At 39.0% G+C, this 18,214-nt stretch overlaps 1 protein-coding gene across 4 annotated transcripts in view; it reads left to right on the top strand.

Moving 5' to 3' along the window:
• Window positions 1–18,214, top strand: part of LOC131432877 (facilitated trehalose transporter Tret1) — a 49,942-nt gene that overhangs the window by 25,574 nt on the left and 6,154 nt on the right. For all 4 annotated transcript variants that reach the window (XM_058599447.1, XM_058599464.1, XM_058599456.1 and 1 more), the window contains exons 2-3: window positions 12,439–12,554; window positions 12,623–12,754. In XM_058599447.1, the coding sequence (XP_058455430.1) occupies window positions 12,452–12,554; window positions 12,623–12,754 (235 nt within the window). In that variant the 5' untranslated portion in view covers window positions 12,439–12,451. The remainder of the gene's footprint in view (window positions 1–12,438; window positions 12,555–12,622; window positions 12,755–18,214) is intronic.

The raw sequence follows: 18,214 nt of genomic DNA, 5'->3' as shown, positions 1-18,214 counted from the left end.
ATGGAAAATTTATCGACATAGCAAGCCTCAACGGGGTCAAGTATCATTGCAAATAGATCGATTGACTGCGTAATTGGGTGCATTCCGTTATTAAGTTCACCAGACAACGGTGACGATGTTGGAAGATTTTAACTCTTAATTGATGCAGGACTGCTAGAGTACGATGCCTTCTTTCTTCGGGCAATTGGTTGCGATCAGATGACTGACTAGTCGCAATACACTGCTCACTAGTGATAATAAAAAGTCAATTGTTTCGATGAAACGCGAAAAGTTTCATCAGTGGCAAATTACTTCTGAAGGCGATACCAATAAATCGAGCAAAGCGGTTCCGATCGTTAGAAGACCGACGTTGGTTCGGTCTGCAGAAGGTAATCTGTGATAGACGAATGATCACTTTTTAAACGCCACAGTGAAATCCACGACGGTCATGCAGATAGGCCGTTATCATATCAATATTGTTGCCCGGTAAAAGAGTCTATATTTAAATTTAATCATTCAGCTCGAATTACGAAGCGTTGCACAAAATGTATATTTGCCTCACTGACAAGGGCGTCAATGCCGCACCCAGACACAATGGAATGATAGATAATGTCATTTATCCACCAGAACCGGGACCCGGATTGATGGAATATATTAAGTATAGCTTTCATGTGCTGGGTGGGTGTTTTGTACTTTACATACCTAGTAGCATAGGTTAAAGGAAATTAGAAAAAAAATGTTTTATTTTTCATTAAATCAAAAGTTAATCAAAAAACCTCACAACTCTATGAAAACAAGGTTCAATTTATAATTATTCTGATTAATTACTACTTCAGTTCCACATGAGAAAATTGTCAGGTAAATTTTGAAAAGTCGCCCCACAGTAAAGTAAAGTAAAGTAAGTTGAATTCACGACAAAAATTATTCACCCAATTCGACCAATCCAGGAATATTGGGCAATGATCTAGCGAACGCTGAAGAAATCCGAGAAGGTTCTGTTTAAAGATTTTGTTTTTGGCATAAAAATGCCTTATTCTTCACTATACGGATAGCCAGGAGAAAAATCAATTAAAAAATACAAAACTAGCCGTATCCTTTTTCTGTCATAGTTTTGAACGCTAACAACTTAGTCATTTGTTGGTGATTTTGTATAGTTTAACTCACTAAATTTCTGTTTGAGCTGTTAGTAGAATATTCTCACTAATAGTACTGTTGTTGTACCGCATTCCACTATGTCACGTCATTACACTCTCACAAAGTCACTATTTTCACAGTCACTATTTTCACGAAAGTGTATTAAACGTTATAATACAAATACGTATTTTGGAATGTTATTTACATCCTTCTTCGGTGTATCGGTTTAATAAGTTTATTAATTTAACTGCCAATTTGATATTATGATAGTACACCATTGTAAAATCGGGTTGAATTGATCTATGTTTTCACGAGCCAATCACAGCATGCCATAATGATGCCATCATTATGGTTGCGTTATTATGGTTGCATTTAATGCGCTAGGCATGGAAAAATAACACTAAAAGTGTCTGGTATCACTGGCCCTTATTACCGGTATCACTACACGGTGAAAACCAAGTGAAGTGATTGTGACCCTTATTATCGGTATCACTTCACGGTGAAAATCGAGTGAAGTGAATTTAGGTCCTTATCACGGAAGTCGCTTCAGAGACAAAAGTAATTACTTGGATGAACTTGATGTCATTATGAACATAACGCCACCAGCATTAAAAAAAAAAGTTTTTTCCACTACAGTGATCACTTCACTATGCGTGATACTGGTAATAGGTAAAATCAAGTGAAGTGACATGTAAGTGAAGTGAATGTGAAAGTGGAAGTGAGAACGGTAATAAGGGCCACTGATCACTATCGAGCCGATTAACACTCGGTGCGATTCGATAATGCCGAAGAGAAGGTTGCTTGTGCATTTTTAATGTCATCGTGATCGGTCGTGTCTCGTACACTATCCTGTATTTTTTATGGTTTTATACTATAACAATCTGTCCACAAAGGTTGATTCATGAATGGAATGAAATGCCTCTTCGCAGATAAGACGTGAATAGTTTCGTACCGTGTATATTTTTGTTGAAAACAAGTCTCCAGATGGTCCAATACCAAAATTTCATGACAATCTAATCACTATCTAGTGTTTGAATAACAGCTGATAGTGTCAGACAAGTTCTAGTTTTTATCAAGCTATTGAAAAAGACGAGTTTCGTGTCCTGATAAAACAGCAACGGTGAAATTGAATGATTTGCGATACGGATTGACCCACCATCCCCCGTATTCTCCAGACCTGGCCCCCAGCGACTATTATCTATTTCCAAACCTGAAAAGGTTTCTCCAGGAAAAGAAATTTCCGTCGAATGCTGAGGTCATTGCAGAAACGGAAGCCTATTTTGAAGGCCTTGACAAATCTTATTTTTTTCAAAAGGCATCAAAATGTTAGAGAGCCTATGGTTCAAGTGTAGATCTAGATGTAGATTGTACTGAAGAATAAAAATATTTCGACTTTTTCTTTGTTATGCCCGGGACTTCTCATTCCATGTAGTAGATCTATGCTTGCCACGTGGGTAGTGCAGGAACTACAGAACTAACCTGTGTGGTAATTTTAATCGATTGAGAATCAGAATCCAAGTCCACATCCAAATTAAGATTTAGAGTCGAGGTTCTTTATACAGGCCAAGAGTTCAGGTCGAGAATTAATCTTGATTCAGAATCTCGGGCCAAAATACAGACTCAGAATCCAGGTCCTTAAAGCAGGTCCAGTATCCAGATACAGACTTCAAGTCAAGAATCCCAGTCTAGGTATGTAGTCCAGATGCAAAATATAAGCTCTAGAGCTTGGATTCAGAGTCTAGGTTTAGTTCTTGAATTTAAATTCAGGTTCAGAATCCTGGTCCCAAATATAGGCCCAGAAAGTAGGTCTAGGCCCAGAATCCAGGTCTTGATTTCAGGCCCAACATTTTGGTCCAGGTTTCAAAATCAGACACAGGACTGAAGTCAAGAATCCAGGTCCAGATCTAAAATTCAGGTTTCGAATTCAGATGCAGAATCCTTGTCCTGGTTCAGAATGCAGGTTCAGAATCCTGGTCCAGGTCCAGAGCCAAATTACAGACCTATAATCCAGGTCCAGGTCTTAAGTTCAGGTCCAGAACTCCGATTTAGGTCTTGAAATCAGGCTCAAAACTCAGGTTCCTCGTCCAGATCCAAGTCTTAACTACAGACACAGGACTCAAGTTCAGAATCCAGTTCCAGAACACAGGTCCAGATCCAGAATTCAGATTCAAAATCTAGAATTTAGGTTTCGATTTCAGATGCAGAATCCTAGTCCTGGTTCAGAATAAAGGTTCATGCAGCGGTCCAATTCAGGTCCAGGTTCAGAACTCACTACCTGAATCCTGGTCCAGGTACATAATCCAGAGTCAAATTACAGACTCTATGATCCAAGTCCAGGTCTTAACGTCAGGCCCAGAACTCCACTTCAGGTTTTGAAATCAGACTCAGAACTTAGGTTCACAATCTTCATCCAGATTCCAGGCTAGAATCCAGGTCTTGACTTCATACCCAGGTCTTGAATTCAGGCCCAGCACTCATGTCCAGAATCCAGGTCCTGAACATCCTGATACAGAGTTCAGGTTCAGAATCAAGCTCAGAATCCAGGTTCAGGTCTAGAATTCAGGATTCGTATTCAAATGCAGAATCCTGGTTTTGGTTCAGAATGCAGGTGCGGAATCCTGGACATGCAGTTCTCCAATTTAGGTTCTGAGTCCTGGTCCAGGTCCATAATCAAGAGTCAAATTACAGACCAATAATCCAGGTTCAGATCTTGAAATCAGGCTCAAAACTCAGGTTCAGAATCCTCGTCCAGATCCAGGTCTTGACTTCAGACACAAGACTCAAATCCAGAATCCAGTTTCAGAACACAGATCTAGATCCAGAATTCAGGTTCAAAATCTAGGTCCAGATCTAAAATTTAGGTTTCGAATTCAGATGCAGAATCCTGGTCCTGGTTCAGAAGGAAGGTTCATGCTGCTCTCCAATTCAGGTCCAGGTTCAGAATTCAGGTCCAGGCGAAGAAAATAGGTCTAGGCCCAGAATCCAGGTCTTGAATTCAGACCCAGCACTCTGATCTAGGTTTCAAACTCAGACACAGGACTCAAGTCCAGAACCCAGGTCCTGAACACAGATCTTGATACAGAAATCAGGTCAAATTACAGACTCTATAATCCAGATCTAGTTCTTGAATTCAGGCCCAGAACTCCGTTTCAGGTCTTGAATTAGGGCTCAGGACTCAGGTACAGAATCCTCGATCGATCGGACCCAGATCCAGAATACAGGTCTAAGTTTCAGATCCAGATTGCAGTTCAAAATTTGGAATCGTGGTCCAGAATTGAGATGCAGCAAATAGGTCTATAATTCAGGTCCCGGTTCGAAATTCTGGTCCATAATGCCGGTCTCGAATTCAGGCTCAGGTTCAGGTTTCAGGTTCATACTGCAGGTCCTGAATTGAGATAAAAATACTTGGTTTAGGTTCAGAATGCAAGTTCAGAATCCAGGTTTAGAATTCAGGTTCAGAATTTAAGTCAAAACTCCTGAATCCAGGTGCAAGGTCAACATTTGGGCTCTGAATCCCGGGCCAGAATTCAGAACCGGAATCCATGATCAAAATTCAAGCTCAGATTTTAGGTCTTGAATCCATCTCCCGATCCAGAATTCATGTTAGAATCCAGGTCCTGAACCCATCTATCGTATTATCAGCTTCGATTCAGGTACAGATTCATATCTAAGTCCAGGACGTGTTCCAGGTTCCGATGCAGATTCAGGTCTGGAACTAGAACCTAGACTTGGATCTGGACCCAGGCCTACCGTATTGTCACACTTGATCCTGATCCTGAAACTGGAAGTTCCAGTTCCTGATTCTAAACCTGGAGTTAGACCAGCATATGCACTTCTTGTGTTACGGATATATGTCCAGGTAACATGTTAAGCTCATTTGCCGGATTTAGACATCATTCTACCGCCTTTTTTATTTTGATAATCAAATTAAAATTTTCTATGACAACGTCTCCCAACAACGAAAGTCAGTAGGCGGTGAAGAAACCGATTTCTGAGTCCGACTGAAAAAGTTTATGTAATCAATATGCTTTTATATTGACCGATATATAGCCTTTCATGGGCACGATACTAGCTCTAAATCAGCATTATGCAAGTTTTTGCATTTTCAGTTTTGATTGATTATCACTTCACGCTGCTTAAAGTTTCCAGTGTTTGATCACTGGCTTCAGCTTGTTTGTGGTATCGGCGACAACGTAGATAAACCAAGCATGGAACTAGAATTCATTATTCAAATGAGAATTCCTTGCCCTTTAAGAGTGAACAACGACGGAAAGGTTTCAAATTTTCACTAACAAATCAGTCTTCCTCCTTATAGATATGATAATGGATATCGACGGATGAGAACGGACCGGTTTCCACGTGTCTATAAAGTTAATCTTTTATGGATCTTCAACGGGTTTCATTCTCCCAATTGTGGCTAGGAAATATGAAACTCGTCCGTATAAAACTTGTTTGTTTTAAAATTAGCACTCGTTAATCATGGTTTGAAGATAACCCCCTCGTGGGGAGGTGTGTCGTGGTGTCTCGATTACTGGTGTAACATTACGTAAATGCCAATCAAGCCACAAAACTGTAGAACTGTGCGTGTATTTGATTTCCTGAAAAAAAAAACAATTCGAACTAGCGGCACCCACCCTCATACCGCTGTAACAAAATGAATGATTTGCAAATTTTCTCGTTTAGAAGATCTAGAAAATAGCATGGAAATTCATTGGCGAATTTCCACTGAATTCCTGGTCGTTCGATGCTGGGGCGACCCTGTTTCAAAACCGTACACGTCCTTCGAGTGACCTCTACCAACAACAGATGGGCGTACGGAAAACTCACCGTTCGTTTGCTGACGGCAGTTAGTTCGGTGTTTTGTTTACAGCACGATTTTTCGTGACTGTCCCTCTCTCTCTTTCTCTCCTTTTTTGATGGTGAGCTGTTTCGGCCCGCAAAACTCTCTTCCCCGGTAGTCAGTGACGACATTTGGGTCAGTGACGTTGTCCGCTCTGGTTTTTTGCCGAAAGTTACCCGCGACCTCTCCTCGGTCGTCTCCCAGCAACGAAAGTCAGTAGGCGGTGTGTGTTTGTGTTCGTTTGGTAACCATGAACCATTCGAAACACGTGAGTTGCAACAGGTCGCACATGGCACTTGAGGCATTGTTTGACACTTTCCTTCTTCAATGGGGATGCAATCAATGGTTCTTCTCTAGCTCGAAGGAGATAACGCGGGCGTCGATAGTTTTGATAAGCTGCTCAAAGTTTTTATTGGGTAAATAGCATCTGATAACAGGACACGGTCAGTGTTTGAAAAGCTCGGCGCCAAACTGGAAACAACAAGGGTTATTACAGTGGTGGCTCGGTTTTGTGCACCCGAACATAACTATTACAACGGAATAGAATTGAAGCGCACCAAAGCTGATAGAGTTCGGAAGCTGTCAAAGCTGAGAACATTATAATGTACAACTAATATTTACATGATCTTGATCAGGCGAGCTGCTGTTGGGACAATCATAATTTGTAATGACAGTGATAACCTCTTAGCCGTTGGTTGACGCTGAGATGCTGAAACTAATTATTCTTGGTGCAAAAAAGGCCTCCTGAATTTACATAACAGTTTTATTTGTTGATGCTACCAAGCGACGCCGCCGTGTTTACATTTCGCTACAGATATTCCTATCCCGGGGTGAGAGCGGACGGTCGAATGCATAGCAACGCCCTGGAAACAATAATATAACACCAATCAACGGGGAACGAAACGTTTTGTAGGACGATTTGGATCAGCTGATTTTACTGAATTCGTTTGATTGGAACTGACAGCTGACAGCAGTTTTTCTGTTTGTGTGAAAGCAATCAGTAAACAACAGACGCAGGGATGCGATTGTTATCCAAGTCCAAGTGAGATCGCCGGGATGACGCAGAAAGAAGTATATCTTGTAGTGACAGAGTAGAACCAGAAATAACTTTCTTCGTCATTCAAATTCATCGCTTGTTTGATAACAGCAATACTTTTGTGGAAATGAGTAAGAATTGAGCATATCAAGTTGAAAGCGAAATTTTAGTTGCAAACGTTTTTGTGAGTTACGTAGGTCGCCGTTGTTACACGTGTGAGGTATCCAATTGCAACGTACGATGAGATGGATGCGCTCTGCCTACGTATAGTTTTTAGCATACTTTAGTAAGCGCAATTTGATTTGATCATTTGTCAACTAAAACTGTTGGTGGCAGTGGTATTCTTGCGCCTGCTATAGAATTGTCCAGCTGACAAAAAAAAAAACGTTTGCGTGGTTTGTCAGACTGATTTTCGTTTTCTGTGAAGCCTAAGTGTCTTATGCCATAACAGAGCTTTTTTTGTTTTGATTGTTTTCATACTTGTGGTTACTTGGCTATTTGGTTTGCTGCGTCGCATTTCCACATTCAACCATTCCTGGTTATCTGTTAAATACCTTTCCGTTGGTCTTTACGCTTAAATCATTGTAATCTGCGATCTTTTATCATATTTTTTTTGTCGGTTTTTCGATGTCATTGTTCATTTATTTGGCGCTGTTTTTGTTTTACAGTCACCTATTTCTGCTGGCAATGTAGGCTAAGTGATGACTCGGTTTTTATTCCGTTAGATTATCGATTTGATAAGAATTTGAGCTTGTCGCAAATCGTGTAGCAGCCTCGCTTCTTTCAAAGAGATCTGGACAACAATGATTCTAATGCGTATTTAAATTTGTAAGTCCTTATTGATGTTGCTTCGATTTTGGAGCAACTCTGGGAAATACGAGCAAATCACTTTTTGTCTTTTGTTCTGAGGAGAGCCATAAATTGTCCCGTATTTTCAAATAAAATGTCCCATAGCTGCATACTGCTCATTATACGTTGTTCGCTCGAAACCGAAAACGGATTTGTTTATTTAGGAACAGAGAAAAGCCCGCTGGAGTTAGTTTCTGTCAAGCTTGTTCTTCAACAGGCATAAAACCTCCTAATCTTTTGCATCAACAGATTACAATCATCCAAATGACACATTTTTCTTATACTTAATTCAATAATATTAATACTAATTAGACTAAAATTATACTATTATTAATTAGACTGAAGCTAACAAAATCTAATTAGACAGCTATCTCAGAAACAGTTTCTTAATAACATTACGTCATAGACGGTAGTCAAAAGCACCGAAACAGTGATTGAACACGCGGTACATGCTAGCAAAGGGATCATTGAAACCGTAATTAGTTCTAGCGCGGGGAATCCGCAAAAAAAGCAATTGGTGCGAAGATTACGACGATGAATATCTAATTGTAACAGCTGTAAGAGCTCAGAGCAATCGATTCGTGGCGATAGGAAGGCTCAAAGGGTTTTTCCATGGAAGACAGCGAAGTCCGAAACGGACAAATTTGCATTGAATGAGTGGGAAAACGAATGAAAGAACACGATCTTGAAGTTACGTACTTTAAGCCGCTTGTGTTGTCAACTGAACACGGATCCCATTCTTACAATATACGAGCAGGACTGAGAATGAAAATCATGCTCCGTTATTTTCATTTCCTTCGAATAAAATAAATCTATTTTCATATGGTCTGATTTGGTGAAAAGGCAAAAACAAAGCTCCGAAAATTCTTCCTTTTAATTCCACTATTTTTCTTTTTTTTCTGAGCGTATTCCATCAACTACATGTAGGATTTTTCAGTATATGAAAAAGAATGCATTCTGTGAAATATTTTTGACGTGAATATGTCTTATTTCAAAATCCAGTTTTTCTTTTCTTTACCAAAATCACTCCCAAAACTCAGTTCCGGAATCCTTCACCAGAATTCAGTTCTAGAATCCAAGGTCAGAGTTCGGGAACTGAAACCGAATTTCCGAAATTCAGGATCTTTAATCTAGACCTGGACTCTGGAACTGAATTTCGGAAATGAATTTGTGGACTTGGATCTGAATTAAGGAACTAAAATGGAGGTTCATACCAGAACACAGAGCACAACTCCTGAACGGAATTACGATTTAGAATTCAGTTTCAGAATCCAGGTTCAGAATTCTGGAACTGAGTACTGAAAGTCTGAAACTTCAGACCGAGATTCAGGACCAAAGCTCAGATCTAAAATTTAGTTGTTTATTACCTGGATTCAGTTCTAAAATGCGCTCCAGAATCCAGATTCAGAGTTCAGTTTTAGAATGCAGGTCTAGAATTTGATTCCAAAATTCAGTTCCACAAGTTCAGGTACTATACTCTGAAGATTTTTAACTATATTCCGGATCTGAATTCTAGAGCAGAATTTTGGATCCGAATTCGAAAACTGAATTCTGAACCGAAATTATGTAACTAAAATTCAACTACAGACCAGAATTTACTAGGTCCAGAGTTCAGAGCGAATCAAAATCGTGGCCTCGAATTCAGTTCCAGAACACAACAATTTACATCTAGAATTCAGTTTCCATGGTCTAGTTAAGAATTCAGTTCCAGAATCTTAGATTGTCGAGTTCAGTTCTCGAGTTTATTTTCTAAATCCAGGTCCAGAATTCGGTCCTGGCACTCGGCTTCAAAATTCGGTTTCAGAATTCAGATTCTTTATCCGGTTATGTCTCTGACATTACCCAACCGCCTTTATTGACTTTTTCATATAGAAAGGCTAGACAATCGCTGTGAAAACCGACTTTAGAGCCTAGGTCCGGAGGGCCGAATGTCATATACTATTCGACTCAGCTCGACAAACTGATTTTCACAAAATAAGATGCAAATAAAAGGTCTTGAAATTCTTAAAAAAAAGTCCTACTGCTTGTCCCCGGTTTCCGCTTCCGAAAGCACCGTTAATAGTGAAGAAATGCTCCAAAAACGGATCATCACTTCGATTTCACAGCAACAGTTAAACGGATTTTCACAAATCATGATCACAAACTAAATCTCTCAGTGTCTTGAAAGATACTGTGCAATTTCATCCAGATCCGACTTCCGGTTTCGAAATTATAGGGCAATGAGTATCAAAGCTTTCGAACTGTCATACAAAATGATGCAAAATCGGTACGTGCTGGTCCGGAAGAAGAAAACGCCACTGCCTAGCACACAGTGTGTTTTGTTCAATTTTGTATAGCGTATATTTACTTGACATGTTTACAAATTGCAAAGGTGATGGTAGTTTATACCAAAGAAAGTTTTTGATTTTATTCAAGTTTGAAAAAATAATCTTGACAGAATCTTTTAGTGCTATTTTTGAAAATATAAGTAATATGCGAAAGGCATCATTACACCACTAAGTGGTTTAAGAAAGGTTTTTCTTACTGATTTTTGCTGACTATTCATAGGACATTGGTTAAATAAAAAAAGAATTGTCACTATATTAACAAAAAAAAAATCGTTAGAACTACCCGTAATTTATTATTTTTTGCAATATTTTTTGTGCATACAGTACAAAACTTAGAGATTATCCACCCTTTAGTAAGTGCCTAAAGAAAGTGTACGATATTTTCGAAACCCAAATGAAGTTTGTTTTAAAATTTGTCCTTGAAAGAGCTTTTAATCGTGCACTGGTTTTCCCGTGAGTTCGGAATCCATAGTTTCCTATACATCACCGATCTTCCGTTGCCGTTGCATGTCTTCGTTAGGCGACTCCGGTGTTTAGGGTCAACGAAAAAATTATCAAAAGTGGTCCATATTTTTTTTTTCCATTTCCATTCAACTTCAGGTTGAATTTGGTTAACCTAATTTTGACTTCATGCGTTGGGTGGTTTTGCTCTTTGTTTTCTGACAACAATCAAAAGCGCTAATGAAAGGCGACATCTAAAAAAAGTCAAAAGTAGATTTAAAAAAAAAAACTCAACCGTTGCGCATTATTTCCTCTCCGTGTAGAAAGTTTGAATCAAATGGGCTTGATTTTTCTATGTGTCAAATTACTGCGTTGATTCAACGAACTGGATCAGAAAGGCGTGTGTCGCTTGGTAACATTTTCAATCTAGCCTACTGTTCGATTGTTAGAGCATTGACACCCTATACAACTGGAAGATATAGCCCTCATATAGCACACTGATTATGTCTAGGAGTTCTCATCTGCATATCAAAACTAATAGAGTCAAACATTTTAATCTATTGGAAACCTAAAAAAAGGTTAATCAACTTTCGATTTCGACAAACGAGTCGAAATCGTCAATTGATAACAGCTTACTCCAGCATTCCAAAACGTGCCCGAACGATAAGTGTTGCGTCAGAATTCCCCTAGCCGTTCCGACTGCGTCGTCGAGCACGTTTTTACTTCATGGGAACCAACACGGGTCTAGATTGTCCCTTTTCGATGGACTCCGATCGAGATGTCATTGAATGGAACGATTTTTGATTTATGTGCGCCCACTGATTAGCTGGCAAACTCGTGAGCACGCAGATTAAGTTCAGCTTGTTTAATTCCTGCAGAACGAAGACTTGGCTATTGGTGAAGTATGATTCAGAGGTTCAATTATTAAGTTTCACTAGCAGTTTAACATTAACTGTTTTATAATGAAAATTGGAAGACGAAAAGTAGGAGAATAAATCTCTTGGATAATAGAGTAGGAATTGTTCAAACTAATCACAGCACTGTTTAAAAATATGTAACCTCTAAATCGCTTCCGAAATATTCGGAATAAATCCGAACATGACAGATAATTGACACTGACGCAAACCGAAATTGCACACCGTGACGGTAAAATTATCCGCGGAATCAAGTAAATTTGCATAATTTGTTTTGACCGCTGACTTAGTGTCGAGGTAGTTTGATTTTGTAATAATGTAAAACCGTCACATTGTCGCAAGGGCAGGCGAATCACTGACAGACTGTTTCGCTAGCGAGACAGAGCAGTGCAAGTATTTTCGAATTCATTCGGAATTAGCAAATTTTTTTTTATAAATAGCGTGATTGTTTGCATACAAGACTCTGCTGCTATTTCTGTGCAGCGTGTGTGACTTTTCCCTTTTTCGATGTATCGTTGCCAAATTTTCACTTACCAGTCCGTCTCCCCATCGTAACGTCAGTGACTGACGATGCATTTCTATATCTAAACGTAAGGCGCAGGAATTTGCTAGTGGCGTGACGACAAATGTGCAAGTTTTTGCCGGTTTTTTTTTGTCTGCCTACTTTCTTGAATGAATGACGTGTTCACTATCGGTAGGTGTGTACTTGGCGACGACGTTTTGCCGGCATCGGCCTACTACGCGTTCGGTTCTAGAGATTACATAGAAACGCTTACTAATGGATATTCAAGGAAGTTAAACATACTTCACTCACTTCAAGGTCACCGCTCTACGACCGGAACCGCCCATTTCATCCAATTAGGTTAATTACAGTTAGCTATAGCTAACCGAAAACGGATTTTTTTCTTTTCTTTTCAGACTTCCCTGCAACATGAGCAACAATGGTCCGGGGGTCACGAACCCCATGCTGTATGATCCACCGGAGGGACAGGCTTCCAACAGCAAGCTTATGCAGTTTGTGGCCGGTGTTGGCGGTAAGTCGCAAGCTTCGAATACTCACCCCGGAAACATGTTGTGTCAACTTGTTCTTTCGTCGTTTCAGTGTCCCTTGCGGCTGTCAGTGCCGGAACAGCTCTAGGCTGGACGTCCCCAGTGTTGCCACAGCTTGAACAAACCAACGTCACCGTTGATGTAAACGGTACCACCGATGGCTTTTACCTCACTGCTGATCAAGGTAATGTCGTTTTCGTTTTTAAATTGCACTACACCGGTGTAGCGAAAGCTGCACCTAAACCGTTCGTTTTTACCAATTGCACTACACCAGTGCTACACTGTTTCTGCACCGATACCACTGGTGTAGCACTCATCAAAAGTTTGGTGTAGCTCTGTGCAATGGAATCGTTAATTGTAGTCAATGGTTACTGTTTATGTTTTCGTCATTTTTGTTCGTTTATTCATGCCTCAGTGTAGCACTGCACCGGTGTAGTGCAAATTAAAAACGAAAACGCCATAAGTCTCGCAGAAAAATCAGATCCAGTTTTTGTAGTGCAAAACAAAAAAGGGATAAAAACTTCTAGTGCCAAAATTGGACTTTTCAGAGGACTAATTCAAATAACAATGTTATCGCTGACGCAATAAAACCGATCATTCATCCTCTATCGGGTACTATATCTTAGGTAGAATTTAAGACACCCTACCAATTGTTACCAAATCGTTACGAGGACCAACAGGGGTCCGATAACCGGAGCATGCTTCTGTCAAGTGATATATAATCTGGCACGAGCGTGTTTAGAGCCTTGCTGCTAAGAGCCGCTCTAAAATTTTGATTTATATGGCTTCATTGATTAGCTATCGAGGATTCAACAATGGGCACGAATTATCTGCCGATTATTGGTTCTCTGCCCAGGCGATTTGTTGCCGTTTCTGGAGGGATAATCTCAATACTCCTGTTGGATCGATGATGTATTTATAAAATGATGATAGATTTTCTAAATAGCGTTACAAGGATAGCAAAATTGAGCCCTTCAAGTAACAGAGAAAGTGAATAACTTGAATTCGGCAATCGCATATGAGCACTTGCAAGCTTTTTCATTATTATTTGATGCCATAATAGCTGACTTTTTTTTTTTTTACAATTGTCATACTAACAGAAATGTGTGAATCATAATTATTAAATCAAATTATGCCATATCTTTCCTACTGACAATGTCTCATTAAATCCGTTGAGAAAAAGATGCACGTTTGGAATAATTAACAAAAGTTATTGAACACATTTCTTTTCGTTTAGAACTCGCTCCGAAGATTCTTTCAGCTCGTAGCACGTTCTCTTCTTCATAATACAGTAAACTGAGTAGCGAATGAGTAAGCTGGTGAGCCACGATTTTAGAAAAAAAATTTGAGCAGTTAGCTCGCTTTTATGATTCGATTCACTAGAACAGCTCAAGAGCGAATCGCCCATCTCTAATTTGAACACGATTTTCACTTGTATGGCTCACTAATTTTTTGGCAGGTTTAGTTCTGTATGAATTTCTGTAGGAGTTATAATCAGAAGGCCTTGACTTGAATTTTTGTAGGACTTTTAATCAGAAGACCTTGACTTTTTAAAACAGAACATAGCTGTATAGAAGAATGAGTAGGCTACGCTAAAATGTCGGATGGGAAAATTTTTCGCTCCTGTCAGAGTTTATTCCGAAAATGGAACTATTTTACTATTCCACGAATTGTGAGAAAAAATAAATTGAAAAGACAGAGGAGTACGCATTTTTAAAGCATATTTAGAAGCGCCAAATCGAAGGAAACCGGACTAGATAACGAAAAGAGCTTAAAGTGAAAGATGCTCGTCGGTGTTTTGAATATGATCACAGTTTAGAGTAGTCTTTACAGGCATTAACTTTCATTGTTTTCTACTTATTTGTTCATTTTTAACCATTTGTTCCGAATTAATTCAAATAAAACAGAGAAATCTGACATATCATATGCAGAAAATTTGATAGACTGGTGAAATCTACGATATCTGACAAAAGATCGAAATTTGAAAATCTGGTGAAATCTACGAAATCTGGCAAAAGATGAGAAAATAGATAGATCAGGAAGGATCCATGAAGATCAATACACTTTTATATGTGATCGGATCCCGACGAAGGTATCTTCAAAACAAGCGTCGTGAACGAAAAACCGCTTCTTCAAGAGTCAATAAACAATTACTACAGAATTTCTTTTTTATTTTTTAACAGCGGAGTAAACTAAAACTACCACTTTCAATCTTCACTGAAGAAATTGTCGAAAAGCACAGGAATATACTTTAATAACTGAGAGTAAACAAAGAGAATCTGTCATTTGCATTTAGGTCGTAATAAAAATTCTATACAAATATCCAAAACACCATCATAAACATTCTTTGAACTTTCTGAAATAAAACTCTTTCCATTCAAAGGGTTTGCATTCATCACAACATAACCTAAACAATCGATATTTCATTGTAAGCCCGCACAAATCTTCACCGCGCATCGGATTGCTACCGTGATTTCACTAAACAAAATGCGTTGCCATGCGACTGGATTCATTCAACAAAGTTTGTTTACTTTCTGCGTGACAACATGAACAGAAATATTTATCATTTACGGTGACAGCTAACCAGAAGTCAATAGCCTGTGGTCACAGCATCTCTATCGCATAGTGTCCCCAACCCCGCCGAGTAATTGTAGAAGCGGTGGGGTCTCGGAGAAGGTTAATTGAACCTCATTAAATCTCAGCCGCAAGTCAATTAGCCCCGTCGTCGGCAGCCACAGCCAATACCACCAGTAGGCTTTGTCAGCGGCACCGATTTATGACACTTGGAAGGTTAAATCGGACAGTCAAAATAAAACCGGTTGCCGCTGGTTTTTTAATTTAAAACGATTGATCAATTTTGTTAGAACTTTCTTTTCTGGTTCTGGTGGTCTGGAACCAGTTTCAAGCGGTGATGATGCCAAATAATTTCGGTCCGGTATTCAGTTACACAAAAACAAAATTGAACCGAATTTGGGTAGTCTTTACTCGAATGGTTGATAGTCGGATAATCGGTGTAATGAAACAAAATTTTAGCTTTTCAATTCAAGATCGGTAATCCATTTTAAATGAGTACACAAATCAATTTTTAATAACTTCCAATTGTATGAAAATTCGGTATCATTGAATTATAAATTTAATCTACTTACTTACGATGGTTACAAGCTGTCGGAGTATCTGAGTTAGACCGGGTGTTGTAAAAAGTGAATCATAACTTTACTTTTAACGGGCATCTTGAACAAAATATGTCACGCTAAATTGCTACAAATGTAACTACCGCTCACCCTATGTCAGAATTAGTCACGCATTTTGTCATGACCCGGTTTAAAACCTGTGTCACAATTCCTTCTGTGTGTTTCCAATGTTTAAAGACCGCCGTTTTTAACTCTGATCTGGTAATATTGTTTTTGACCTGTTGGACTCATAGACTCTTAAACTTTTGGACTCTATGGCTTATGGTTTCTAGGACTTATGGATTCTTGGACTATTGGGTTCGAAGATTCATGGAATCTTGGACTCCTAATTTTAAAATCTTCGACCCTTGGACTCTTGAAATCTTGAACTTTGCAACTCTTGAACCCTTGAATTTTTGAACTACTGATCTCTTAGACTTAGGAACTTGAACATTGACCCTGGGCTATTCAGATACTCTGTTTTGTAACTCTTGGATTCTTGGGCTACGTTTATTTCTAGGCTCCTGGATACTTTTGCTCTTGGACGTTTGGACTTTCAGACTGATGGACTCATTACACTTTTCAGGTTGAACTCTTAGATTGTTCTATTATGGAATTATTGGTCTTAGGACTTAGGACTCTTGAAGTGTTGAACACTTGAACTCTACGACCTTCGGCTATTAGAATTCCTAGACTCGTGTACTTTTGGATTGTTTGACTCTTGCACTCTGGTAGATACTTAAACTTTTAAAATGTTGAGCCCTTGAATTTTTGGGCTCTAGAACCCTTGGACTTTGGCATTCTTCGATTTTTGATCTCATAGACTTTTGAACCCTTGAAATTTTGAGCCGTTGAACCTTTGAACGTTAAACTTTGCACTCTTAGACTCTAGGACTCTTGGAATATAGGACTCTAAGCTTAAATTCCAAAAGTACTTCTTGCTCTCTTGGTCTATTAGGTTCGTGGACTTTTAAACCTTTTAAGCTCTCTTGTACTTTTGAGTTCTTAGAAACGCAGACCCCCTGACTGTTGGGCTATTGAACCCTTTGGATTGAATTTGGAGTTGTATATCTTAGATCCTTGGGCTTTTTGGTTTCGTGGACTTTGAGATACACTCTTGGATCCTTGGACTCTAGACTTGAACCTCAACAGTCTATCTTGGTCTCTGAATTTTTTAGATGTTCTTGGACTCTTAAACTCTAGTTCTTTTGAACTCTTAAACTCTTGGATTCTGAGTCCCTCTGACTCTTAGACTATTGCACTCTTGAACTTTGGAACGCAAGAATTTTTGGACTCTTGGGCATTTAGACACATGGTCTTTTGTAGTCTTACACTGTAAGGTTCTTGGTTTTTTAAACTCTGGACTAGGACTCAGCAGTCATTCTTGATCTTTTAGACTGTGGAACTTTTGACTCGTTGGACTCTTGTACTCATGGACTCTCTGGATTTTGGACCATTGAACTGTCGAACTCTCGGATTCTTGGACTCTTAGAAAGTGTAATCAGAAGAATCATGAACAAATATCAGGTCAATTCATTTAACTAATAATTTTGCGTCAACGATTCTAAGCTTGGCTGAGAAAACAATTAAAAAATAATCTGTCATAAAAATCATTCGATATATTTTTCTCATACGGGAATTATCAGTAGAACCGACATTCGAAGGCCTCGGAGGGCGATGTTCGTGATGAATGAATTTTATGTTTATAGTCACGTAAATCAAATAAACGAACCGGATCTACTTGAAGATTGTGTGAAATGCATTAGTCTGATATAACCGATCGGATATTTACGATCGTTTCAAAGTCGACATTAGATGAAATACTTCAAGATGTCGCTTCTCAAAAGGTTCGTCGGATTTATTTAGTTTTTCTAGACGGGTTGACTTAACGTGTCTTTTTAACCAAAGTCGTTTGTTTCATCTTTGCGTTTCGTTTTTGACTCTTTAGTGTACAGATTAATGGTTTATTTACACTACACACTTATGGCGTTTTCGTTTTTAATTTGCACTACACCGGTGCAGTGCTACACTGAGGCATGAATAAACGAACAAAAATGACGAAAACATAAACAGTAACCATTGACTACAATTAACGATTCCATTGCACAGAGCTACACCAAACTTTTGATGAGTGCTACACCAGTGGTATCGGTGCAGAAAAAGTGTAGCACTGGTGTAGTGCAATTGGTAAAAACGAACGGTTTAGGTGCAGCTTTCGCTACACCGGTGTAGTGCAATTTAAAAACGAAAACGACATTAAATTGGATTACCGATCTCAGCTGTTCAAACCTCGGTAGCTGATTTTCTTTCCGTTTCATCACAGCGGTACCGTAAGGTACAGCTATTATCAAATGTATATTCGCTACCAAATCGAAGCATGCTTGTTACCTTGGAAAAAGTATGTTTGTTTATTTTATATCAAGGTTTTCTTTATATAATATTCATGTCTATAAAATGTGAGATTCCTATCTGAG

Source organism: Malaya genurostris, chromosome 1, assembly GCF_030247185.1.
Source record: "Malaya genurostris strain Urasoe2022 chromosome 1, Malgen_1.1, whole genome shotgun sequence".
NCBI classification, from domain to species: Eukaryota; Metazoa; Arthropoda; class Insecta; order Diptera; family Culicidae; genus Malaya; species Malaya genurostris.
The sequence above is the reverse complement of the archived record's forward strand: the minus strand, read 5'-3'. Positions and strand labels throughout refer to the sequence as shown.